The 27,367-nt window shown below is 41.1% G+C and overlaps 1 protein-coding gene across 1 annotated transcript in view; it reads right to left on the bottom strand.

Annotated features, from left to right (window-relative positions):
* The window catches only part of psmd2 (proteasome 26S subunit ubiquitin receptor, non-ATPase 2), an 80,461-nt gene that overhangs the window by 9,308 nt on the left and 43,786 nt on the right, over window positions 1-27,367 (bottom strand). The window contains exons 12-17 of the mRNA XM_043702323.2: window positions 22,062-22,149; window positions 17,067-17,229; window positions 10,111-10,212; window positions 8,892-9,037; window positions 3,069-3,152; window positions 2,271-2,439 (exon numbers count right to left, since the gene is read on the bottom strand). Coding sequence (XP_043558258.1) covers window positions 2,271-2,439; window positions 3,069-3,152; window positions 8,892-9,037; window positions 10,111-10,212; window positions 17,067-17,229; window positions 22,062-22,149 — 752 coding nt within the window. The remainder of the gene's footprint in view (window positions 1-2,270; window positions 2,440-3,068; window positions 3,153-8,891; window positions 9,038-10,110; window positions 10,213-17,066; window positions 17,230-22,061; window positions 22,150-27,367) is intronic.

The following is a 27,367-nucleotide window of genomic DNA, read 5'->3' as shown; positions in this document are numbered from 1 at the left end:
CAAGGTCTTGGAAGGAGACGCTACAGATAAAGCGAAGACATTGGTTATAACTTGCCAAAATTATTTATTTTTTTGCAATGCATTCTTCGTATGTTGGTGTTGCTGGTTAGACCAGCATTTATTGCCCTTGAAGAGATAGTGGTGAGCTTCCTTGAATAGCTGCAAATCTTGTGTCATAGGTAAATGTTCAACACTGTTTGGGAGGGAATTCAAGGATTTTGACACAATGATACGGAGGAAATCTGACATACTTCCAAGTCACAATCGAGTGTAGTTGGAGGAACTTCCAGGTGGCAGTGTTCCATGTATCTGTTGCTTATGCCCTTCAAGATTGAAGTGGTCATTGGTTTGGAAGAAGTCTGGAAGAAAGGTGGATAAAAGAAATTGCAGATCTGCGCGTGTGAACTTCCAAAACGTTTTTTGATAAGATGTCTTATCAAAGGTTACTACACATAATAAGAGTTTGTGGTGTAGGGGTAAAATGTTAACACGGATTATGAACTGGTTAGCTAACAGAGAACAAAGGATAGAGATACTAGATCTTTTTCAGCTTGGCATGGTGAGACTTTTGGAGTGCCACAGAAAGTAGTAATTAGAACACTTTACAGTCTTGACCAATGATCAAGATGAAGAAACCAAATGTATAGTTGTCAAATATGTGATAACAACAAGAAAAGGAGACCAAGTTGTGAGGAGTCTGCAAAGGGAAACATACTGTGAGTGGAAATAATTCATAGATGGAACATAACAAAATGCAAAATTGCTCACTTTTCCAGGACAAGAGAAAAACAAGCTTATTATTTAAACAGACAGACTGCAGAACTCTGGCACAGATGGGTCTAGGCCTGTTCAGACAAAATGGGAATTCCTTCCCTTTAGAAAGCAGTTAGTCTGTGAATTCCCTTTCTCTCAAAGCGATGTAGGCTGGGTCACTGAATTTATTCCAAGCTGAGTTAGTTTGACCTACTTAACTATCAGAAATTTAAGAATATAGATAGCATACAAGATAATGGAGTTGGAATCACAATCCAATCAGCCATAACATTAATGTATAGTGGGACAGGTTCAAATGGCTGAATGACTTACCACTGCTCCTGAGTCTTGTGTTACCAGTTCTAATTCAAAGACAGTCCTTTTAAAAAATTTAGCTGAAGATTTACCCTTCTCTTTTTGAGTTTACCTAATTGGTTGAAGGGTAAATGATGGCTTGGTTAGTGGCACATTCTCCCGAGACACCAGGTGGTGGTTTTATGCTCTGCTCCTTGAGCTGAGCACAAAAATCAAAGATGACACTTCAGTGGAGTAAAGGATGCTTTGCAATATTACAAGTGTGGTCGCTTGGGTCAGATGTTAAATCAAGGTTCTGTTTGACCTTTCAGGTGAGTCTAAAAGATTGTCTGATGCTACATCTAACAGTCAAGGAGTTATGCCTAGTGCCCTGGCCAATAGTTATATTTCAAATCAAAAAAACGATGGTTCATGATCACCATCCTTTATGGATGTTTCTAGTATATAAATTGGCTGCACATTTTTAAAAATATTATAACAGTTCCACAATGCTTTAATAGCTATAAAGTGGTTTGGTACATCCTGTGGTTGCAAAAGGCACTATTTAAAGCCTTTTTTATATTAAAAAAAAGGAGGAATCAATTCAGGGGAGTTGTATCCAACTCAAGATCTTGGAATTATACAAAGACAAACTAAATGAAGAATCAAATTATATCTAGACAGAAAGGAATAAACAACAAACTATTTCATAAATAAAAATGATTCCAAAAAATAAAGCTTACATTTAACACGACAGAAGTAAAGTCTGAATTTTTATCAGGGACAAGAAACACTTTCCAAGGAAAACAGCTTTTGCAATTTGCAAAGTAGATATTTAGTAGTCATGTCAACAATATTTAGTGTCTTAAAGAAGTTATTGTTTCTGGATTTCCTATTGGTGCAGAGTTTAATCTAAAATTTTGTTGTAGATGTAAATGATATACTTCAGGTATACAGAACAGTTTGTTGCCAAATATTTGGATTTTAAATAAAAGGTATCTAAATAATCTAAGGAACAGTGAAAGCAATGGTACAAAATCAGAGTTTCACTTCAGTAATTATATTGTTTATCTCACCAGATAAAAACCATGAAGCTTCAAGAAATGGAGGCTTACTTTAAACCTGACTCTGCTATTACTAAAATTTGACTTGGCATATTCCCATTAAGGTTTTGAACAGAGCTAGAAAGTATTGCCATGCCAATATCAGTGCAAATTACTCACCACTTCCAACCATGCCCATCGCAAATATAGAATTGTGAGAAACCTCTGGGTCAGCATCATGAGAGAACTTGCTCAAAGTGTCCAGTATACTCAACCGTGGATTAGAGACCGAAATCAAAGCCAGTGCTAATGGTACAGCACGTCTTAAAGTTGGCTCACCATACCTTAACTGCCACAAAAAGAATACAGTAACAGCTTTACAAAATGTTGTCGTATTAAGTGCAGTCTTCATAATACCGGTCTGTGGAAGTCATTGCCACAGAAGGCTGAGGCCAACTCATTGAGTATATTTATGACAGAGATAGATGGGCTCTTGGTTAGTAAGGGGATTAAAGGTTATGGGGAGGAGGCAGGAGAATGGGGCTGAGAAAAATATCAGCCAGGATTGAATGCAGAGCAGATTTGATGGACTGAATAGCCTAATTCTGCTCCTGTATCTTATGGTCTTATGCACAATGAAGTGCATGTGACAGATAAGCGCTTAACAAGAGTGTTGGGTACAGAGTTAAAATTGAACAGTCACATATGGGTTTAACAAGATCATGGAAATTTCAAATAATTATAGCATATCTTGACAAATTTTAGGAGTGCAAACCGAAACAACATTGAGCTAGTGAAACTATCGACACTGCAAAGACATTTCTGTTCAATACTTGACTGTGACAGAGTTAATTTCTCCTTGTAATACAGTGCTAATAATTGAACAGAAAATATGGTAATATAATCACAATTTTCAACTGACCAGTAGTTGCTGGGATCCTGTAAACGTACTATTTTTCACATACTATTGGCTCTTACCAGGTGTCCAAATGTGCGTAGAGCCATTTCTGCTCCAATCTCTTCTCCCATGGCAATTAAAGCAATACCAAGCACTGCTACTCCCTAAAAGTTACAAATGATAAATTATTTCAGTTGTTGACTGCCATTAATCCAAAAGATTATTATAAAGCAAAGCAAGAAGTATACTTCCAAATTTTACATTTTTCTATTTAATTAATTTAATTATAAAGTACAATAAAATTTTAAAATGAAATTGTGTGAAAATTTGCTATTTATAAAAACATATATTTTGCAATGTTTTCCCTGGGTCATTAGGGAACTTTTTTTTGCCATACTCAGGAAATATTAGAAAATGTAAAAATTGAGTCAAACGCCCAGGTAATAATGAAATTGACCACTGATAACCAGTCCCAAGACTCATTACCTCACCAGACCCTGACGTGACCATCAGACTTGACAAAATCCCCCTCCCCACCACCACCACTAGCTTTACCAACCTGGAATCCTAAGCTTGTATTTATTTGCCTTACACAATTACTCTTTTACAGAAGCTGCCAAAATGGCTGGCCATGCTGCTGGACATTTAAATCACAGAACACAGCAACAACTGTTCTGAAAATGGGGCAAGGTTTGCTTTCCTCTGACTATCTCGTACTATGAAGATGCAGTTTCATTTAAGGTACTCTGGTCATCTCCATTGGGAATCTGTGATCAGAAACAGATGCCAGAAATGCCGACTTCTTTCTTGAAAGACAAGTAGGAGTGACAATCTTATTAAGAAAATTAAATGGACGAAGTAGATCAAATGCCAGTGGGAGAACATTTGAAATTTGTGATCACTGCACCATATTTTGGGTGACTATGGAAAAGAATGCTGAACAATCCAGGTTAACAATAATTAATTGAGGGAGGATCAACTTCAATGGGACAAGAATGATTGGAGTCAAATAAATTGGAGTCAAAGGCTGGCAGAACAAATGGCAGTTAAAAAGGTAACTTCAAAGAACAGGTGGTTTGGACACAATCAAGGCATATTCCCTCAAAACAGAAAAACTGGACAATTAAATCAGAGTCTGGATAACAGAAATACAACTAGAAACTGCAATAATGTGGTAAAGGTGTGTTTATGATGGATGTCAGAAAGAAAGTAAAATTCTGAACTGAACTGACTATTCTATGTTTAGGAGGGTGGTGAGAAAGCAAATTATAGAAGCCAAGACAGAATCTGAAAAGAGACTGGTATCTAAAATGAAAAAGAACTCTGACGTCTTCTACAAGGATGTTAACAGCAACATGTTGTAAAGGGAAGAGTAGAGGCTGAATAGGGGCCAGAAGGGGGATTTACATAGAGGGAATGGCTGAAATATAACACAAGTACTTTGGACCTGTCTTTACAAAGGAAGATGCTGCTGCCAGGGCTATGGTGAAAGAGGAAAAAAAACAATTCAGTCATTGGAAGAGTTTTAAATTCATAAAGACATATCAGATAGACTGCCTTTACTGAAGATTGATAAGGGACCAGATGGGTAAGTTGCATCCAAGGATAGCATTAGGAGTGAGAAGAGAAATTGCAGAGGTATTAGCAAATTTTTTTCCAATGTTCCTTTAGTCCAGGGGTGGTGTCAGAAGGCTGCAGAGCTACAAATGACACAGCATTGTTTAAAAAGGTAGCAAGGAAAGCCAAGCAATTGAAAACTTGTCTGTTTAATTTTTGGTGATTCAGAAACTTTTAAAAACAATAATTCAAGATAAAATGAATAGTTACGTAACAAATGCATTCGAATTAAGGAGGACCAGTTTGAATTTCTAAACGAAAAAAATCAAACTTTGACGAACTTGCTGGAATTTTTTGATGAGGTTACAGTGAGGTTGGTTGATCAGTGCAAATCCGATAGGGTATATTACCTGTTAAAGTAGTATACATTGGACTTCCAGGAGGTATTAAATGTACTGCTGGATAGCAGACATGTGAGCTAAGTTAGAACTTGTGGAATAAAATAGATAGCAGCAATATATCATAAAATTGGCTGAAGGATAAGAAATAAAGCAATGGTTACTGGATCCTGTTTGGGCTGGGGAAGATTTGCAGTGGTGTTCCTCAGGGGTCAGTGTTTAGATCCTTGCTTTGCCTGATGCATATTAATGAACTAGACTTTGAAGAATAAGGCATAATTTCAAACTTCGCAAATGATACAATATTGGACGCATTGTACACTGGGAAGAGATAGCGTAGAACCTCAGAAGAATATGTACAAGTGGGTGTGGGGAGAGCAGGCGACAGATAAAAATTCAATGCAGAGAAATGTGAGGTGATACATTCTGGTAAGAACAACATGGAAACATAACACAAAATACAGAGTACAATTCTAAAAGGTGTGCAGCAACAGAGGGGTCAGGGTGCACATATGCACAAGTCATTACAGGTGGTAGGGCAGGTCGAGTGAGCAGTTAATAAAGCATACAGTATCCATGGCTTTATTAAAAGGGACATAGAAGCCAATAGTAAGGAGGTTATGTTGAACTTTTACAAGACACCAGTTCAACCTCAGCTGGAGTGTTTTGTCCAGTTCTGGGCACCAAAGTTTAGGAAGGATGTGAAAGCATTGGAGTGCAGGAAAGTTTCACAGGAATTGTTCCACTGCAGAGGAATTTTGTTTATGAAGATAACTTTGAGAAGACGAGACTGCTCTGCTTGGAGGAGAGGGCTAAGAGGAGATCTGACTGAAACATTCGTAATGAGGGGCCTGAGACAGAGACAGATGGAAATAGATTCAATTGAGGCATTTGCAAATGTCACCACATTAGGTGCTCCAGCCTCAACCTTGCCCCTTGCCTGAGGCATGATGACCCTCAGGTCAAACCACCACCAGCCACCTCTCTCTAATAAGCAATCAGCCCTTTTGCTATAGTCCTTCTGGACCACTTTACCTTTACATGGTTATTTGAAATGAAACAATGAGTACAATAAGAGAGGTCAGAAGATTATCATTAGGTAAGACGGCTCATTTGGAGGAATGGCGCAGACACAACAGGCCAAAAATCCTCCTCAGCATTGTAACAATTCTGGGATTCTGTGAAATAAATTGAAATCTGAAAGGAGCAAATAGAAGGAGTAGACCATTCAGGCCTACAATCTGCTCTGTCATTCAATATGATCATTGATGATCATCCAAATCAATACCCTGATCCTGTTTTTATCCCATTTCATGGATCCCTTTACCCCAAGAACTATATCTAACTCCTTCTTGAGAACATTCAATGTTTTGCCCTCAATTGCTTTTTGTGGCAGTGATTCCAAAGGCTGACCACTCTCTGGGCGAAGAAATTTATCATCTCATCATTTGATATATCCCTATTATCTTTAGACTGTGACCTCTGGATTCCCTAGTCATCAGGAACATTCTTCTCGCCTTGACGCTGTCTGTTCTGATAGAATTTTATAGCTTTTGATGAGATCCTGGTCTTGAACTTTGCTTGCTATGCATTCCTGATAGTAAACAGGCTAATTAATGGAAATTGGAAACCCTTCAAAAGTTTTTCTAGTATTTAGTGTGAAGTAAGGAGTATTTATCTGCTGTTACAGCACGAACAGCTCTCCAAATAAAGCAAATAAAGACAAAAGGAAGGCAGAAGAATCACTTAGGCCACCAAGGTCACAGTGTCCTGTTGAAATGACACCAAAGATTTCTCTGAGGCTGATGCACCAGATTATCAATGTAGTATTTGGAAAAATAGAATGCTCTGGTCTAAGAAAGAAAGATATTTTAATCTTCAGATATAGGTGATCAAGGGGGCAACGGTTATCACAACATCTCAATTAGGTGTTCCATGGTCACTGGCTGACAGGATTCAATAAATTGTTAGTATAGCATAGACTGTCTGCCCCCAAAATATTTTAACATAGGTTGGTGGCAAGTTAGTTATGTGGTCATCCAGGGGAAGAGACATAACCTCCTACAGAGGTGACCAAAAATTCAAGGGAAGAACAAAGATTATCACCACCAAAGACTAAGAAACATCAGAGACCAACATCACACACCACTCTAAACAATAGGGGCTTCTCCAGTCTACAGAACGGCTCTCACTTGTCTTAGGTTGTGTATCTCCTTTCTTTGACTAGAAGAAAGTGAGGTCTGCAGATGCTGGAGATCAGAGATGGAAATGTGTTGCTGGAAAAGCGCAGCAGGTCAGGCAGCATCTAGGGAACAGGAGAATCGACGTTTCGGGCATTAGCCCTTCTTCAGGAATGAGGAAAGTTGGTCCAGCAGGCTAAGATAAAAGATAGGGAGGAGGGACTTGGGGGAGGGGCGTCGGAAATGAGATAGGTGGAAAGAGGTCAAGGTGAGGGTGATAGGTCAGACTGGGGTGGGGGCGGAGAGGTCGGGAAGAAGATTGCAAGTTAGGAAGGCGGTGCTGGATTTGACTGAGACAGGCTGGGGGGAGGGGAAATGAGGAAACTGGTGAAATCCGAGTTCATCCCTTGTGGTTGGAGGGTTCCTAGCCGGAAGATGAGGCGTTCTTCCTCCAACCGTCGTTTCGCTGTGGTCTGACGATGGAGGAGTCCAAAGACCTGCATATCCTTGGTGGAGTGGGAGGGGGAATTGAAATGTTGAGCTACAGGGTGGTTGGGTTGGTTGGTCCGGGTGTCCCAGAGGTGTTCTCTGAAACGCTCCGCAAGTAGGCGGCCTGTCTCCCCAATATAGAGGAGGCCACATCGGGTACAAAGGATGCAATAGATGATATGTGTGGAGGTACAGGTGAATCTGTGGCGGATATGGAAGTTTCCTTTGGGGCCTTGGAGGGAGGTGAGGGGGGAGGTGTCGGGAGTGAAGGTTGGGTTGGTGGGGGGTGTGGATCTGACGAGGGAGTCACGGAGGGAGTGGTCTTTACGGAATGCTGATAGGGAAGGGGAGGGAAATATATCCTTGGTGGTGGGGTCTGTTTGGAGGTGGCGGAAATGGCGGCGGATGATGCGCTGTACATGGAGGTTAGTGGGGTGGTAGGTGAGGACCAGTGGGGTTCTGTCCTGGTGGCGGTTGGAGGGGCGGGGTTCAAGGGCGGAGGATCGGGAAGTGGAAGAGATGCGGTGGAGGGCATCGTCGACCACATCGGGGGGGAAATTGCGGTCCTTGAAGAAGGAGGCCATCTGGGATGTGCGTTTTTGGAACTGGTCCTCCTGGGAGCAGATGCGGCGGAGTCGAAGGAATTGGGAGAATGGGATGGCGTTTTTACAGGGGGCAGGATGGGAGGAGGTGTAGTCCAGGTAGCTGTGGGAGTCGGTTGGTTTGTAGTAGAAGAAAGTGAGGACTAAGAGTCAGAATCAAAAGACGTGGTGCTGGAAAAGCACAGGCCAGGTAGCATCTGAGAAGCAGGAGTCGACGTTTTGGGCATAAGTTCTTCATCACAAATGTGATGAAGGACTTATGCCTGAAACGTCAACTCTCCTGCTCCTCAAATGCTACCTGACCTGCTGTGCTTTTTCAGCACCACACTTTTCAACACTATCCCCTTTCTTTGTCTAACACACATCTAGACTGCTGCTTCTTAAACTGATACCTGATCCCACGAATAAACAAAACAAAAATCACAGAACTGTAAATTAACTATGATTCCCTTACATTTCTGGCAATTGAAACTATTCAACTAAGAATTCACGAATGAAGTTATAAATAACTACGTGCTACAAAATAGAAACAATTTGTTATTTCTTCAATTCTATTTTTAATGCCCTATTTCCAAGATCTGCAAAACAACAGATTTTCATCTTGCAACTGAAATATCTGCCATTCAATGATAGTATTTTCCCAATAAATTGCTAATATTTTCTGATTTGCATTATACCTGGTGTGCTCCCATATCTGCTGCATTTTCTTTTTTGTCCTTATCTTTCTCTTTCTTTTTGTCTTTGTCCTCTTCTTTCTCTTTTGAATCATAATGTTCACTGCAAATGTGGAGTAACTGCTGGACTTTCAGTACATTTCCAGAACCTAGAAAATTATAAATGATTATGGAAACAGAACATTGTCCACAAGCAAAATAAAATCATTCATTTCTAGTACTGTGTCTAAAAAGAAGTTGCACTTTTTATTTCTCCTTTCCTACATGCTTTAATATTTCTCCTCCAAATAGCCACCTTAAGCTATGTTGTAGGGGAGTTCAAAACTAGAGGGCATAATTTTAAGAAGATAGGGGGACAATTTAAGAGGGACTTGAAGGGCAACTTTTCCATGTGAAAAGTGGTGAGTAAACCATCAGAGGAAGTGGCAGATACTGGCACAGTTACAAGACTTAAAAGGCTTAAAAGACATTTGGACAGATGCGTGAATAGAAAAGGTTTAGATATTGGTCAAATGCAGCCAAATGGGATTAGTTTAGTTTGGGAAACTTGATCAGCTTGGACAAGTCGGACCGGATGTATGACTATGAGTGGTTTGTTATTTGGAATTCTTAAGCTTAAATATGTTCAAGAGTAAATATCTAATTATCTTTTCAATGGAAGTGTTTGATAAAAATTAGGAAGTTAAAAATCACAACACCAGGTTGTTCAATATATCAGTTGTATGTCACTATGATCTTGTGCTATAAATTCTTCATCTTATGATCCTGCTCCCAATAACTACCTGACGAAGGAGCAATGCTCCAAAAGCTAGGACTTCCAAGTAAACCTGTAGAACTATAAACTGGTGGTGTGTAATTTTTAACTTTGTTTACCACAAAACACCAGCACCATCCCATCATAAAAATTAGGAAGTTAGAGCATGGATATGATACCAATGTTACAGCCTGCATTACTACAGAAATTCCTTTGTGAAGAAAGGAGATTGGATTGTCCTGTGCTACACTGCCAAACAATCGGAAGGTTAAACAATGGAGAAAGATGTGATGTGTGCCCCTACAGCTGAAGCCCTGCCTTGCCACTACCACAACTAATCTTTCTAAGCATGTCAGCCATGCTCAGTGTCAAAACATAAGAACCCTGATATTTTAATATCAGATAGTGTGTAGTACCCAAGCTTAATCCTCAATAGTGGATTAGTTAGATTTATCTAACCATACCAACCTGCATAAGCACAGACGTCTACCAATGTATTCGCAAAACTGCGGAATGGCTCTGACACCACTTCCAGGGCAGCCAAAATAGCCTCAATGGCCTCCCCTTTTCCTGTGAACCAGAAATAAATGATAATAATCTTTCACATAATGCTAACTTCATTTTGAAACTGGGCATATACAGAGATTTTATATATACTTAAAAAATCTGAAATGGCACATCTTGATTTGCTGCAGAACACGCAAACTACAAAGGCAGCAAATTACCCCTGAAAACTGGAATAACTTGCTGATGAATTATCAGTGCTTTAAACAGGAGAGTTACGCATTGACTTGGAACCTTCATCAGGGTTCAACAGGAGAGACATAAATATGCAGGTATTACAACACAATCAAGTCATCGGTCCAACTAGTCCACTCCACTGCTTACCCTCCGTGTAAATAAATACTTGTCACCACATTTACCCATCTCTTTCCGACAATTTCAAAACCCTCCTCCTTTTCCTTCATTCATGTATCCAACTTAACATTCTCAACCGATATTTTCAGTTTTGGCCCTCAACACTAGAATGAAATGTATAATTTTACAACTCTGTGCAGGGAATTCTTTTTCACAATGTTAGAAATGTTATGTTTAATTTTGCATATCTATGGACCCACATCCTAAATTCAAGTATCAGAAAGCACTTACCATCTTCCCTGCTCCCTACTTTCATAATTTTAACATATTCTTGCAGCATCCTATAATTTGTGTTATTAAAAAAACAATTTGGTGGCAAGAACAGGAAGGCAGATTACTACCTAAATGGAATCAATTTAGGTAAAGGGGCGGTACAAAGAGATCCGAGTGGGTCAGTGGAATGTTCCACTTGCCGGATGTTTGAGGTAGGGGTGACCACCGATACTCCTGCCGACTTCATCTGCAGGAAATGCAGTCAGATTCTGCTCCTCACAGAACGAGTTAGGGAACTGGAACTGGAGTTGGATGAACTGAGGATTATTCGAGAGGCTGAGAAGGTGATAGATAGAAGCTACAGGGACATAGTTACGCCAGAGAACAGGGGTAGCTGGGTAACAGTTAGAGGTGTGAAGGGGAGGAAGCAGGCAGTGCAGGGATCCCCTGTAGTCATTCCCCTAAACAATAGGTATACCGCTTTGGATACTGGTGGGGGGGGACAGCCTAGCAGGGGTAAGCTGCAGTGACCGGGTGTGTGGCGTGAGGTCTGGCTCTGAGATTCAGAAGGGAAAGGGGGAGAGGAGGAGAGCGCTAGTTATAGGAGACTCTCTAGTTAGAGGGACGGACAGGTGATTCTGTGGGCATGGGCGAGACTCTCGGATGGTTTGTTGCCTCCCGGGTGCCAGGGTCCGAGACGTCTCGGACCGTGTCTTCAGAACCCTCAAGGGGGAGGGTGTGCAGCCAGAAGTCGTGGTGCACGTTGGCACCAACGACATAGGTAGGAAGAGAGGTGGGGAGGTCATTCAAGAGCTCAAGGAGTTAGGCTGGAAGCTGAAAGCTAGGACAGACAGAGTCGTCATCTCTGGGTTGTTGCCGGCGCCACGTGACAGTGAGGCAAGGAATAGGGAGAGAGTGCAGTTGAACACGTGGTTGCAAGGATGGTGTAGGAGGGAGGGCTTCAGGTATTTGGACAATTGGACTACATTCTGGGGAAGGTGGGACCTGTACAAGCAGGACGGGTTGCACCTGAACCAGAAGGGCACCAATATCCTGGGGGGTAGGTTTGCTAGCACTCTTCGGGGGGGTTTAAACTAATTTGGCAGGGGGATGGGATCCGGACTTGTAGTCCAGCAAGTAGGCTAGCTGTTTGTCAGGATGTCCAAGTGTGTGGGGAGGCTGTGAAGAAGGTAGCACAGACAGGGAATACTTGCGGACACAGATGGGTTCAAGTGCGTATACTTCAACGCAAGGAGTATTTGAAATAAGGTCGGTGAACTTAAGGCGTGGATAGGTACCTGGGACTACGATGTTGTGGCCATCACGGAAACATGGATAGAAGAGGGACAGGAATGGTTGTTGGAGGTTCCTGGTTACAGATGTTTCAGTAGGATTAGGGAGGGTGGTAAAAAAGGAGGGGGGGTGGTGTTGCTAATTAGAAATGGTATAACAGCTGCAGAAAGGCAGTTCGAGGGGGATCTGCCTTTAGAGGTAGTATGGGCTGAAGTCAGAAATGGGAAAGGTGCAGTCACCTTGTTGGGTGTTTACTATAGGCCCCTCAATAGCAGCAGAGATGTGGAGAAACAGATTGGGAAACAGATTTTGGAAAGGTGCAGAAGCCACAGGGTAGTAGTCATGGGCGATTTCAACTTCCCAAATATTGATTGGAAGCTCTTTAGATCAAGTAGATTGGATGGGGCGGTGTTTGTGCAGTGTGTCCAGGAAGCTTTTCTAACACAGTATGTAGATTGTCCGAACAGAGGGGAGGCAATTTTAGATTTGGTACTCGGTAATGAACCGGGACAAGTGATGGGCTTGTTAGTGGGTGAACATTTTGGTGATGGTGACCACAATTCTGTGACTTTCACCTTGGTTATGGAGAGAGATAGGTGCGTGCAACAGGGTAGGTTTTACAATTGGGGGAAGGGGAATTACGATGCTGTAAGACAGGATCTGAGGAGCATAAGTTGGGAGCATAGGCTGTCGGGGAAGGATGTCGTGGAAATGTGGAACTTTTTCAAGGAACAGATACGTCGTGTCCTTGATATGTATGTACCGGTCAGGCAGGAAAGAAATGGTCGTGTGAGGGAACCTTGGTTGACAAGGGAGGTTGAATGTCTTGTAAAGAGGAAGAAGGAGGCTTACATAAGGTTGAGGAAACAGGGTTCAGACAGAGCAGTGGAGGGATACAGGATAGCCAGAAGGGACCTGAAGAAAGGGATTAGGAGAGCCAAGAGAGGGCATGAAAAATCTCTGGCGGATAGGATCAAGGATAACCCAAAGGCATTTTATGAGTATGTGAGAAACATGAGAATGACAAGAACGAGGGTAGGTCCAATCAAGGACAGTAGTGGGAGACTGTGTATTGCGTCGGAAGAGATAGGAGAGGTCTTGAATGAGTACTTTTCTTCAGTATTTACGAATGAGAGGAACCGTATTGTTGAAGAGGAGAGTGTGAAATGGACTGGTAAGCTAGAGGAGATACATGTTAGGAAGGAAGATGTTTTGGACATTTTGAACAACTTGAGGATAGACAAGTCCCCCGGGCCTGATGGGATATATCCGAGGATTATGTGGGAAGCAAGAGAGGAAATTGCAGTACCGTTGGCAATGATCTTTTCATCTTCACTGTCAACGGGGGTGGTACCAGGGGACTGGAGAGTGGCGAATGTTGTGCCCCTTTTCAAAAAAGGGAATAGGGATAACCCCGGGAATTACAGGCCAGTTAGTTTTACTTCGGTGGTAGGTAAAGTAATGGAAAGGGTACTGAGGGATAGGATTTATGAGTATCTGGAAAGGCACTGCTTGATTAGGGACAGCCAGCACGGATTTGTGAAGGGTAGGTCTTGCCTTACAAGTCTGATTGAATTCTTTGAGGAGGTGACCAAGCATGTGGATGAGGGTAGAGCAGTGGATGTAGTATACATGGATTTTAGTAAGGCATTTGATAAGGTTCCCCATGGTAGGCTTATGTGGAAAGTCAGGAGGCATGGGATAGTGGGAAATTTGGCCAATTGGATAGAAAACTGGCTAACCGGTCGAAGTCAGAGAGTGCTGGTAGATGGTAAATATTCAGCCTGGAGCCCAGTTACAAGTGGAGTTCCGCAGGGATCAGTTCTGGGTCCTCTGCTGTTCGTAATTTTTATTAATGACTTGGATGAGGGAGTCGAAGGGTGGGTCAGTAAATTTTTATTAATGACTTGGATGAGGGAGCCGAAGGGTGGGTCAGTAAATTTGCAGATGATATGAAGATTGGTGGAGTTGTGGATAGTGAGGAGGGCTCTTGTGGGCTGCAAAGGGACTTGGATATGATGCAGAGCTGGGCTGAGGAGTGGCAGATGGAGTTCAACCCTGCCAAGTGTGAGGTTGTCCATTTTGGAAAGACAAATAAGAATGCGGAATACAGGGTTAACGGTAGGGTTCTTAGTGAGGTGGAGGAACAGAGGGATCTTGGGGTCTATGTTCATAGGTCTTTGAAAGTTGCCACTCAGGTGGATAGAGCTTGTAAGAAGGCCTATGGTGTATTAGCGTTCATTAGCAGAGGGATTGAATTCAAGAGTCATGAAGTGATGTTGCAACTGTACAGGACTTTGGTTAGGCCACATTTGGAGTACTGTGTGCAGTTCTGGTCACCTCACTTTAGTAAAGATGTGGAAGCTTTGGAGAGGGTGCAGAGAAGATTTACCAGGATGTTGCCTGGAATGGAGAATAGGTCGTACGAGGATAGGTTGAGAGTGCTAGGCCTTTTCTCATTGGAACGGCGAAGGATGAGGGGTGACTTGATAGAGGTTTATAAGATGATCAGAGGAATAGATAGAGTAGACAGTCAGAAACTTTTTCCCCGGGTACAACAGAGTGTTACAAGGGGACATAAATTTAAGGTGAAGGGTGGAAGGTATAGGGGAGATGTCAGGGGTGGGTTCTTTACCCAGAGTGTGGTGGGGGCATGGAATGCGCTACCTGTGGGAGTGGTAGAGTCAGAATCTTTGGTGACCTTTAAGCGGCAATTGGATAGGTACATGGATGGGTGCTTAAGCTAGGACAAATGTTCGGCACAACATCGTGGGCCGAAGGGCCTGTTCTGTGCTGTATTGTTCTATGTTCTGTGTTCTATGGGTGTTCTTGTGCACCAGTCAATGAAGGTAAGCATGCAGGTACAGCAAGTAGTGAAGAAGGCTAATAGCATGCTGGCCTTCATAACAAAAGGGATTGAGTATAGAAGCAAAGAGGTTCTTCTGCAACTGTACAGGGCCCTGGTGAGACCACACCTGGAGTATTGTGTGCAGTTCTGGTCTCCAAATTTGAGGAAAGACATTCTGGCTATTGAGGGAGTGCAGCGAAGGTTCACGAGGTCAATTCCTGGAATGGCGGAACTACCTTACGCTGAAAGACTGGAGCGACTGGGCTTGTATACCCTTGAGTTTCGAAGACTGAGAGGGGATATGATTGAGACATATAAGATTATTAAAGGATTGGACACTCTGGAGGCAGGAAACATGTTTCCGCTGATGGGTGAGTGCGGAACCAGAGGACACAGCTTAAAAATACGGGGTAGACCATTTAAGACAGAGATGAGGAGAAACTTCTTCACCCAGAGAGTGGTGGCTGTGTGGAATGCTCTGCCGCAGAGGGCAGTGGAGGACCAGTCTCTGGATTCATTTAAGAAAGAGTTGGATAGAGCTCTCAAGGATAGAGCTCTCTGAATCAAGGGTTATGGAGATAAGGCAGGAACAGGATACTGATTAAGGATGATCAGCCATGATCATATTGAATGGTGGTGCAGACTCGAAGGGCAGAATGGCATACTCCTGCACCTATTGTCTATTATTTTTCCAAGCCCTCACTTTAATTTATTCACAACAGGTATTCCAAGGTCCTTAACGTTCTCTACTATTTCCCATAAGAAACTCTGCCAACAAGTCCACATGCACCAAATCAATTGCACTCAACCATCAGTCATGAGTGTTAACAAGTCAAAGAATTGCAATAAGTTTATCAAGCATGATGGTCCCCTGGAATCCTCAGCGTTGCCTCTATATAGCTATTTTTCTCTACGCAAGTATTTTTTAAAAACTTTAAAATATAAAGTTTTAAAATCTTCCCTACCTCAGTGCTCACTTGACTAAAGTCTTTAATTACCAGGTTTCACTTAATCTTTCTAAAACTAGGTTCAACACTGATCACTCACTAGTCTTCTGGCAAATACTCAATAATGTCCTGAAATACACTTCCAAGGGCCTCCACTTTTTTTCCTTTTTCCCCTCCAGATCCTTGTACAGACACTGTCAGATCTCAGTACTGAGTCACCTTTACCTTGCATGCATTCTCCAAACCACTTATCTGCTTACCTCATTCTCAACCATTTCATGGATTTCACTTTACTGATACACTTCTCTTTAGCAAGGGCTTACTAAGTGCTATCATTTTTACCACCTGCAACTTGACAATCATCTCAAAGTTCACCTTGTCTTTAAAAATTCTCCTTCCACTAACATAAATATAAAATATTTTACTCTCCTTAACTTCACTTCCATTTTTTTCTCTATTAATTTTTATTGACTCTCTTCAAGTTTAATGGGTTCTAACTGTTTTTAACACTCCAACCTAACTACTAGTACTTTTCCTTTTCTTACAAAATAGAATTTATTTAATTTGTAACTCTGCAATCTCTACTAAACATATTTCATTATTACTCTACAGACCCATATCCCAAATTCTCCTTTCACCTAACACAAAGGAATTTAGCAATATGAACAGCAGATTCAGTGTCATACATGATTTTACACCTCTCCGAAGCTGAGACAAGCAAAATGTTCTTCAGCACATTGCTGAAATGATTATTCCCCATACATTGTCCTAATTTCAGCAAAACTATTCACCACAGGAGTTTTTCTATTCTAAACCAGTTTCATCTCCCACCTAGCAAAAGAGTCAATGGATAGCAATCAATAACAGAAAAATGACTCGCTACTACTAAGTTCAGGGATAAGAAAGCTAACTTTTGCTCAAGCTGAGTTCAGTTAGATAAGCAGAGCACTTATCAGAAACCTCACTGGTATGCATATCTGTTATCCATTTTTCCAAAGTCCAATTTAATGTTAAATGCAAAGCAATAAAGCAATTACTGTAAGTGTATTACTGTAAGTGTACAGCATTTACCGATGAATTGAGGATAGTGTTAAAATGACCTAATTTTGAGAAATTATGAAAACAGACAATGAAAATTAAGGAAATGATTGAAAACAAACCATTTCATGAACTAGCTTTTGTTTTGCCACAATATTTATTCTTACCTAAATGGTTGAGACCTAGCCCTAAAGGTAGCCACCTGGCATAAGTGTCCTTCAACTCCTGCTCTGATTTCTCCATTATAGTTTCCAGGATGGTGGAGGTAACTTCTCCATTGCACGAGCCCACTGCAATCATGCCACATGCCAGAGCAGTCACACCTATCACCTGCAGATTATATTTGAAACCAAAGCATTAGGTAATTACACAAAACATTCTAATGTCAATAATTTAGCACCAGTGGTTGAATTGAAATAAAAGAGCTACAGCCTAAGAAGCTACCTTCAATAAAACACGTTTTATACAACGTGTAAGCATTTTATTTAAGTTTCAAAGGAATATTACTCAGGCCCATTTTTTAATTGGTGGCTATGTGCTCCAGCCCCATGAGCTTTTACTTAATTCAGGTAGAAAAATATACATCACTTTGCCTAAAAAAACCTTATATAATATTCCTCTTTCTATAATCAAATAAGACTCAAGTATCAGTCATGACGATTGGAACCCTATTTGGGTCCCTATTTAAATCAACTCCATAGATTTGTATTTATATCAACTCCAAATAAGTGCAGTTAATATTATAAAGGTTGAAAATATATTATTTGAGAACTTGATCTATAAACATGAGGAAAATAATTTTTAGTTTCAGTTTTGTAAAAGTTTGACGTTTTAAGGTCAAAAAGTTAATTTGAACAACAGATTCAAAAAGCTTTTACAAGTAGTCACGTGATTTTAGATAAATAACCATCAAGCCACTGGGGAGATTGAGTATATTTGTTGACTTTGGTATTGGTTGCTGATCCAGAGGGGGAGAAATGGAGGTGAGGGATAGGAAGCACTTCAATACAGAGAGAAGTCCTTAACAACAGAACTGCTAATATTAGCAGTCAAGGCTGGCAACAAGTCCTTAGTTACCTAGACTGCAGGAAGAAATCTTCAGAAGCAGATGGTGGGAGGTGTCAAAGAGGAAGACATTTTAGAAGGCTGTTGAATACACCAGTTTAAGGGAACCAATGCTAAGTCGCAACAGTGAACTAAGTTAGCAGTTTATTCGAAAGCGTTCAGGCAGAGATTCTAACTAAATAAAACATCTTTGAGTAAACGCACAGAAATCTGTCAAAATGAAAACAATGTCAGACTTATCAGCAAAAAGAGGAAGCTGTAGCATAGAGACTAAGGTAATTCTTTACTCAGGTTTGAATGTTAATAAAGTTGCTGCTGAGAAAGGGATTTCTTTCTAACATTTTCTAAGGAGATTGTTCTAACAGTTCTTGTATAATGTAGTCGAAAATTAATTTGTATCTTAGCTGTGTTATAAATGTTTTTGCAATGCTGAAACTTCATTGGCAGCCCTAGTGTGTAAATTATTGATTCACTTCCACGGTCAGAAAAATAAAAAGTAAAACTTATGGTTATCAAACACATATTTCCATATTGGATTTGACCTCTCTAGTATTAGCACCAGCCGGAATCATAACACTCTGCAGTGCCACTACAAATGCAATTAATGAATGGAATTCAAAGCTATAAAAACTCATCAACAGGCAAAGAAATAGGCTTGCCAAATTGACAATCTCACTCAGTAGTTGTGATGGCGGTCTGAACGTGAATATATTCATATAGGTAGTAAGTGATTTTTCCAATGATTATTTGTTTACATGGAAAAGCCAAAGAATGACTGAATATTTGACACAAGTTGGAGCTGCTCTGAGAATGGTATTAAAAAAAGTTCTGTTCGTATACTGATAATTTTTAATAGTATGTTTTTAAAGTTATTACTACTGAACCAACTCATTGCCATTTTGTTTCCACCACTAATTTCACCTTCACCCACAAGAGGAGAATCATAAATAATACTGAGACAATTGCAGACACAGTGATCAACTTATTTGACAAAGTTCTGTAAATCAGTAAATCAACATTTACTATCAATCTATTTAAGACAAAAAGATTTATTACATCTACAAAACTATGCGGTTGGTTGAGTGGCTTCAGTCACAATTCTCCTACAGTTAAAATATTTTTCCACATTCAACACTAAACTGACAGGATTGCTATACTGCTTAGTCTAGTGATTTCTAAAGATTGTCCAAGTGTTTCATATAACAACATTGCTTTTTCCCCCCAAACACTGACTACTATTCTTTCCATTTCTATAATTTCAGTCCATTTTCCTTTTGAATTTTGTCTCAAATTTACTTTAGTAACTGCTTCTGTTATGACACTGAGGTGAACCCTTCTGTTACTTAAACCCAAACACCCAGAAAAGCTCACCTCGCTTAGTAATCCATTAAATACGAGAGACAGAGAATTCAAAAATTCCACTATTTTAAAGAAAACAATATCAATTTATTCTTTAACTCTAAAAGTGAACATTAAGCAACAAAACTTCACAACTTGGAGCCCCGCTTTCTGTTAATTGCTCCAATTCTGTAACAATATGCTGTTCCAATAAGAGACTTATTAAAATTACATCAATTTAATTTCAAAACCACACAGCTGTTGACGTCTTTTGTGACTTCACTCTTTCGGCTGCTGAATTCCCTGGGTCATCATAGAGACGTACAGCATGGAAACAGACCCTTCAGTTCAACTCGTCCATGCCGACTAGATATCCTAACCTGATGTAGTCCCACTTGCCAGCACTTGGCCCATGTCCCTCTAAACCCTTTCTATTCATATACCAATCCAGATGCCTTTTAAATGTTGCAATTGTACCAGCCTTCACCACTTCCTCTGGCAGCTCATTCCATACACATACCAACCTCTGTGTGAAAAAGTTGCCCCTTAGGTCCATTTTATATCTTGCCACTCTCACCCTAAACTTATGCCCTCTAGTTTAGATTACTTACAGTGTGGAAACAGGCCCTTCGGCCCAACAAGTCCACACCGACCTGCCGAAGCGCAACTGACCCATACCCCTACATTTACCCCTTCACCTAACACTATGGGCAATTTAGCATGGCCAATTCACCTAATCTGCACATCTTTGGACTGTGGGAGGAAACCGAGCACCCCGGAGGAAACCCACGCAGACACGGGGAGAATGTGCAAACTCCACACAGTCAGTCGCCTGAGTCAGGAATTGAACCCGGGTCTCTGGCGCTGTGAGGCAGCAGTGCTAACCATTGTGCCGCCCATAATTCTGGACTGCCCCACCCCTGGGAAAAGACGTTGTCTATTTATCCGATCCATGCCCCTCATGATTTTATAAAACTTCTATAAGGTCACCCCTCAGTCTCCGACGCTCCAGGGAAAACAGCCCCAGCCTGTTCAGCCTCTCCCTATAGCTCAAATCCTCCAACCTTGGCAACATCCTTTTAAGTCTTTTCTGAACCCTTTCAAGTTTCACAACATCTTTCTGATAGGAAGGAGACCAGAATTGCATGTGATATTCCAGTAGTGGCCTAACCAATGCCCTGTGCAGCTGCAACATGACCTCCCAACTCCTGTACTCAATACTCTGTGACCAATAAAGGAAAGCAATACCAAATGCTTCTTCATTATCCTATCAACTATGACTCCACTTTCAAGGAGCTATGAACCTGCACTCCAAGGTCTCTTTGTTCAGCAACACTTCCTAGAACCTTACCATTAAGTGTATAAGTCCTGTTAAGATTTGCTTTCCCAAAATGCAGCACTTTGCATTTATCTAAATTAAACTTCCATTTATCTAAATTAAACTTCGTCTGCCACTCCTCAGCCCATTGGCCCATTTGATCAATATCCCGTTGTAATCGGAGGTAACCTTCTTCACTGTCCACTACATCTCTAATTTTGGTGTCATCTGCAAACTTACTAACTGTACCTTGTATGTTCACATCCAAATCATTTATATAATGAATGAAAAGTAGTGGACGCAGCACCGATCCTTGTGGCAGTCCACTGGGCACAGGCCTCCAGTCTGAAAAACAACCCTCCACCACCACCCTGTCTTCTAACTTCGAGCCAGATCTGTATGCAAATGGCTCGTTCTTCTTTCTTTTTACTGCAAGTATGTTTCATATGAATAGAGAATGTTTCTTAATTTCTTGGAGAGCAAGATACTAGATCTCCAGGCGTTTCTATCTTGATGGCAGGTGCTCGCTCCCCCATTTTTAAAATGTTCACATTTTTATATCCCCAACATTATATTGTCTCTTTGGTTTGATGATGGTAAAACAATAAATTCAAACCTGACTGGGCTTTAGTATCCTGGGGCATAATTTAAACTGAATGGTTAAATTAGAATTGTTGTCAAAATAGCAACCAAAACGCAGGTCTCCATTTCACAGCCAAATGTTACTATTTTCAATTTTCCAGTACTCACTGTGCTTATAGTCTCTTAGTTCAGAACAGCATTCACTCTCTCAAAGGTACAGTACACACCTTCAACTTCATAACACATCACAAATTTGATGGTCTTCACGGTTACCTTCTCTAGTTTTTTGTTAGACAACTTGCACTTCAACTAGTAAAATTAATAAAAAGCTTTTAAAACAAAATTAGCTAAAATATCACCTAGTATAATAAATATATACTGATTTTATTGGGAGATTTGAAATCACGTTTAAGACTAAATACCGAGAAAACCATTTAGTTCATTCAATTTATCATTCCATATGAACTTGCGATAAAAAAAATCCTGGAATTTATTCATGAATGGTTGTAGCCTTCACAATCCTATTCAGAATACTATTCAAAGTATAAATAACTGCATCATCAGTTGGACCATTTGGCCCAATCTGTTCCTGCCAGTTTTGTTTATGAAAAGAAACTGCCTACTTCGTGTTACATTTTATTCTTTTCTCACACAGCTCTGCAAATTGTTTTTTTCAAAACAGAAAATGAGAGAAATATTGAATTCACACCATCTGAAACTTTGCTTTCCTCCTAAGATTTTGGATGAATTAACCAAGGTTTGAAAAAATGATCTTAATCTGATTATAATCTCTCAGATGTCAACTGCAACACTTCCTGTTTTCATTCAGATTTTTGAACAAGAGAAATTTTTTTCTTACCTCCATGCTAGATTTAGAGTCCCGGGTCACAGGAAGAAGCAGAGCAAGTACATCTTCCCGATTAGAGCCAGCATAAGCAAGACCAAGCCTGCCAACCAAAAAAGTTAAAGAAATTACACAAAGATGCTGTTTACACAAACTACTTACAATTATCAAATCGACAGAAAAAAAACTTGCAACTTAAGTTTAAAGTTATCTGTATGCTTTAATGTGCATTTTGCCTCCAGCAGAGTATCTTTAACTGATATAGTAATACTTATGTTAACCCTCGTAATGTAAGAAAGTGGACTTGGCTAATGTGATACTGAAAGACTCAACAGACATTTATTTCAGCTAATATATCCAAATTTTACATTAGCTAACATTTCCATGTCTGAGCTAGCATTAAGTTATTTGGTTACAAAAAGAAGTCTATGTTCATCAGCATGTCATGTTTCAGGTGGCTCCGAGCTAATATCACAAGCACTTCTCTGAATGATGTTGTTAACTGGGAGCAATAGAAGGTCACTGTAGTCCAACAGGACCACCACACTACAAGGGGCAAAGTTGAGAGGATGACACCTTCATGACAACCTCAGCCAGCGTTGGAACTAAACCCACATTTATGGCATCACTCTGCATTGCAAATCAGCAGTCCAGCCATCTCTAACACAGTGTAACCTATGTATACATCTATATTTTTTCCAAAATGAAAAAATCCCAAATACATATGGTTGAACGTCGGCACATATTGACAATTTCATAACTTTTTGCAAGATTAAAATTCAGACTTCAATATAATGCTTCGGAGGTTTGACAACTCATTCTGATTTGGTTTTGGTATATGCCTTAGGAGAGGTATGTGTTTTTCACTTTTGCTCTTACTTGACAACTTAATTGCGCTGTCACTGATAGCTATCACTCAATAGCACCAAACATTCACAATCATTTTCTGCAATATTTAATTGATTTGGCGTGCAATATACCAGTCCGAGCTAGGTTCTATTCCTTTGCAATGTAGCACCACCATTGTTGCATACTATAATAAACTTTTGCTGGTATTTGTATTTTTTATTTTATAAATATTTTTATTAAAATTTTTTCAAATCCTTTACAAAGCAACTATATATAAAAAATACCAAAATACAAAAAGATAGAGGTAGTACACACAATGTCATATCACAATACTATTAATAATAAACTACCTACTATTCTATCAAACATATCTAGTAAACTTAAAACAAATTACAACCAAATTAAATTAAAATCAAATTAAGCTGAATTCAAATTAACTTTAATTAAATTATATCACATTACTTTATTCTATTTTACTCAAGCTCCTACCCCTGGAAGCACCAGTCATTGTACCCCGTATACTTTCCCCCCCCAGCTTTCCCCTCCCAGAGTCCCATGGACGCCCAAACTGGTTTCCACAGCTATATCACAGCCCTAACCAATATTGCCAACAAGTCTGTGTCAATATAATTTAGAAAGGGCCGCAACATCTTAGAAAACTTCTCCATTTTGTGGTGAACCATATTTGTAAAGTAGTCTTGGGGGAGATGCTCCATCACCAGCCTGAACTACCCCGTAAGACCAGGAAGGGGGGTGGGGTGGGGGAAGGGCGTAGGCAGGATTTCCTTCAGCTCCCTTACTGTGGCACTCCAATATCTCTGGATCTTGCAACATGACCAGTAGCAGTGTGTGAGAGTGTCTATACTGATTTTACGTTTGACACACCCTGGAGATGCTCCTCTCTTGAACTTAGCTAGCCTCTCTGGTGCCATGAGTCCTGTGTAAAATCTTCAATTGCATGGCCTATGCTTTGTTACATATTGGGATTTTCTTTACATTTTCCCATACATGTTCCCAATGAAATATCCGCTTAGTTCCCGATTTCAAGTCCTACAGAGTCCCTCCACATCTCCTAAGGCACGTCCTTTCTGTAAATGATACAAAGTACTAACTGAAAGAGCGCCCGTGCACCGGAGCACACTTTTCTTCAGGTCTGACTTGTGAGGCCTAGCCAGGAGCGTGATCTTCCTCTGTATATAATACTTTATCTGAAAGTACTGGAAAAGGTTCCTATTAAACAATCCATAAGAGATTACCTCATTCTCCTATAGCTTAAAGCCAGAGTCCAATGCCCCAAGTTTAGATTAGATTAGATTACTTTACAGTGTGGAAACAGGCCCTTCGGCCCAACAAGTCCAACCCACCCATACCCCTACATTTACCCCTTACCTAACACTACAGACAATTTAGCATGGCCAATTCACCTAACCTGCACATCTTTGGACTGTGGGAGGAAACCGGAGCACCCGGAGGAAACCCACGCAGACACGGGGAGAATGTGCAAACTCCACACAGTCAGTCGCCTGAGGCGGGAATTGAACCCGGGTCTCTGGCGCTGTGAGGCAGCAGTGCTAACCACTGCGCCACCGTGCCGCCCACCAAATCCTTGGACTTCTGCCAACAGGGTAAACAGCAAGGTCTTAAGCCAATTGCCCTCGTCTTGCCTCATTATCCTCCAAGCTTTCACCATTTTTAAAACGATTGAGCTCTTACACTGCTCGATCACGGATTTAATCTTATCCATGAATAATAGATTAACTAGGGGGATTCTCGACTGTGAGACTTCAACGTCAAACCAAATAGACTCCGAAACCACCCCCCCCCATGCATAGTCACCCATATATGCTAACTGGGCCCTTATGCGATATCTCTTCAAGTCCAGCTGGGGTAATAAAAATTCCTAAATATAAAAAATCTTTTGACAACCGTCTAAATGGGTACTACATTGCATCCTTCAGATCAGGCACCTCCACTAATCCGCCATAGTTAAGATTAGAGTGGTGCTGGAAAAGTACAGCAGGTCAGGCAGCATCCGAGGAGCAGGAAAATCAACATTGCATGCAAAAGCCCTTCATCAGGAATGAAGCATCCACTAATCCCCCCCACTGGCATGGCTTCCGATTTTGTGAAGTTGATCCTGTATCCTGAAAAACTGCCAAATAAATTAATTTTTTGAAACAATAGAGGAACGGACTCCTCCAGATTGGCCAAGAACAATAAGACACCATCAGCATACAGGGCGATCTTATGCTCCCCCACTCCCACCCTTGGCGCCACTATTTCTGGGTCACTCCTGACATGCTTGGCTAACGACTCAATTGCCAAGGTAAATAACCGAGCTCTGTCGACTACCTCTCCCAATACTAAAATTATCCAACTTATCCGAGTGACTGCTACCTTAGGATCATTATACAACACCTCCAGCCACCTTGCAAAGGCTCCCCCATACCAAAGCACTCTAGGACCCTAAAAAGGTACAGCCATTATATCTGGTCAAATGCCTTTTCCACGTCTAGGGAGGCCACCAAACCCAGGATCAATCTTTGCTGGCGTACTTGCACCACATTCAGTACTCTCCTGATATTGTTGGAGGAGCTACAGCCCTTGATAAAAACCGTTTGACCTTCTTTCATAATATATGGTAATACTTCTTCCAACCTTGGGCCAGCATCTTTGACAGAATTTTAAAGACTACATTCAACAACAAAATTGGTCTGTATGAAGCACATTCTTCGGGATTATTCCCCTTTTTTAACATTTGGGAAATATTAACCTCCCCAAGAGGGCTAAAGATAATCCTGTGTATATGAATAACTATACATACCCAAAAGTGGCTCCACAAACACATTTATGAATTCCTTATAAAGGTAACTCAAGAATCCAGCTGGATCTGGTGCTTTGCCACCCTGGAGATGCTTTATTGTTTCCTGCATCTCTTGTATCATCATAGGCGCATTTAACAGGGAGACCCGTTCTGCGGTCATACTGGGGAAGTCCAGGTTCTCAAAAAAAGGACTGTATTCTCACTGCACCGGCTTCACTCCAATTGGTACAACTCTGCAAAGTATTCCCTAAATTTAACACTGACCCTCAACTCACAGGTAAATGTGCCAGTCTTTTCTCTAACAGACATAACGGATTGGGAAGCATTTTTCTTTCTAGCCAGATAGGCCAGGTAGACATCTGGCCTATCTCCAAATTGAAACAATCTTTGTTTAGCAAAAGAGACCTCCTTTTTTGACAACAGTGTGTGCAATGAGTCGAGAGCAGCCTGGAGTGCCGTGACCTGCTGCAGCTTGATCAACAAAGGCCTATTTATAGAACATAGAACATAGAAGAATACAGCGCAGTACAGGCCCTTCGGCCCTCGATGTTGCGCCGATCCAAGCCCACCTAACCTACACTAGCCCACTATCCTCCATATGCCTATCCAATGCCCGCTTAAATGCCCATAATGAGGGAGAGTCCACCACTGCTACTGGCAGGGCATTCCATGAACTCACGACTCGCTGAGTAAAGAACCTACCTCTAACATCTGTCCTATACCTACCCCCCCTTAATTTAAAGCTATGCCCCCTTGTAATAGCTGACTCCATACGTGGAAAAAGATTCTCACTGTCGACCCTATCTAAACCCCTAATCATCTTATACACCTCTATCAAGTCACCCCTAAACCTTCTTTTCTCCAATGAAAACAACCCCAAGTGCCTCAGCCTTTCCTCATACGATCTTTCTACCATACCAGGCAACATCCTGGTAAACCTCCTCTGCACCCGTTCCAGTGCCTCCACATCCTTCCTATAGTATGGCGACCAAAACTGCACACAATACTCCAGATGCGGCCGCACCAGAGTCTTAAACAACTGCAACATGACCTCAGTACTCCGGAACTCAATTCCTCTACCAATAAAAGCCAGTACGCCATATGCCTTCGTCACCGCACTATTTACCTGGGTGGCAACTTTCAAAGATCTGTGTACTTGGACACCAAGATCCCTCTGCTCATCCACACTACCAAGTATCCGACCGTTAGCCCAGTACCCCATCTTTTTATAACTCTTACCAAAGTGAATCACCTCACACTTAGCTACATTGAACTCCATTTGCCACCTTTCTGCCCAGTTCTGCAGCTTATCTATATCCCGCTCTAACCTGCCACATCCTTCCTCACTGTCTACAACTCCTCCGACTTTCGTATCATCCGCAAACTTGCTCACCCAACCTTCTAACCCCTCCTCCAGGTCATTTATAAAAATGACAAACAGCAATGGTCCCAAAACAGATCCTTGCGGAACACCGCTAGTGACGGCACTCCAAGATGAACCTTTGCCATCAACTACTACCCTGTGTCTTCTTCCAGCCAGCCAACTCCTAATCCAAACCTCCAACTCACCCTCAATGCCATACCTCCGTATTTTTTGCAGTAGTCTACCATGGGGAACCACATGGTATACACCACATCTACTGCTTTC

The sequence above is a fragment of the Chiloscyllium plagiosum genome, unplaced genomic scaffold (genome assembly GCF_037043375.1).
Source record: "Chiloscyllium plagiosum isolate Xiang-an unplaced genomic scaffold, Cpla_swu_hap1 HiC_scaffold_13, whole genome shotgun sequence".
NCBI classification, from domain to species: Eukaryota; Metazoa; Chordata; class Chondrichthyes; order Orectolobiformes; family Hemiscylliidae; genus Chiloscyllium; species Chiloscyllium plagiosum.
Note: the sequence above shows the minus strand (reverse complement) of the source record. Positions and strands in the feature narration are given on the sequence as shown.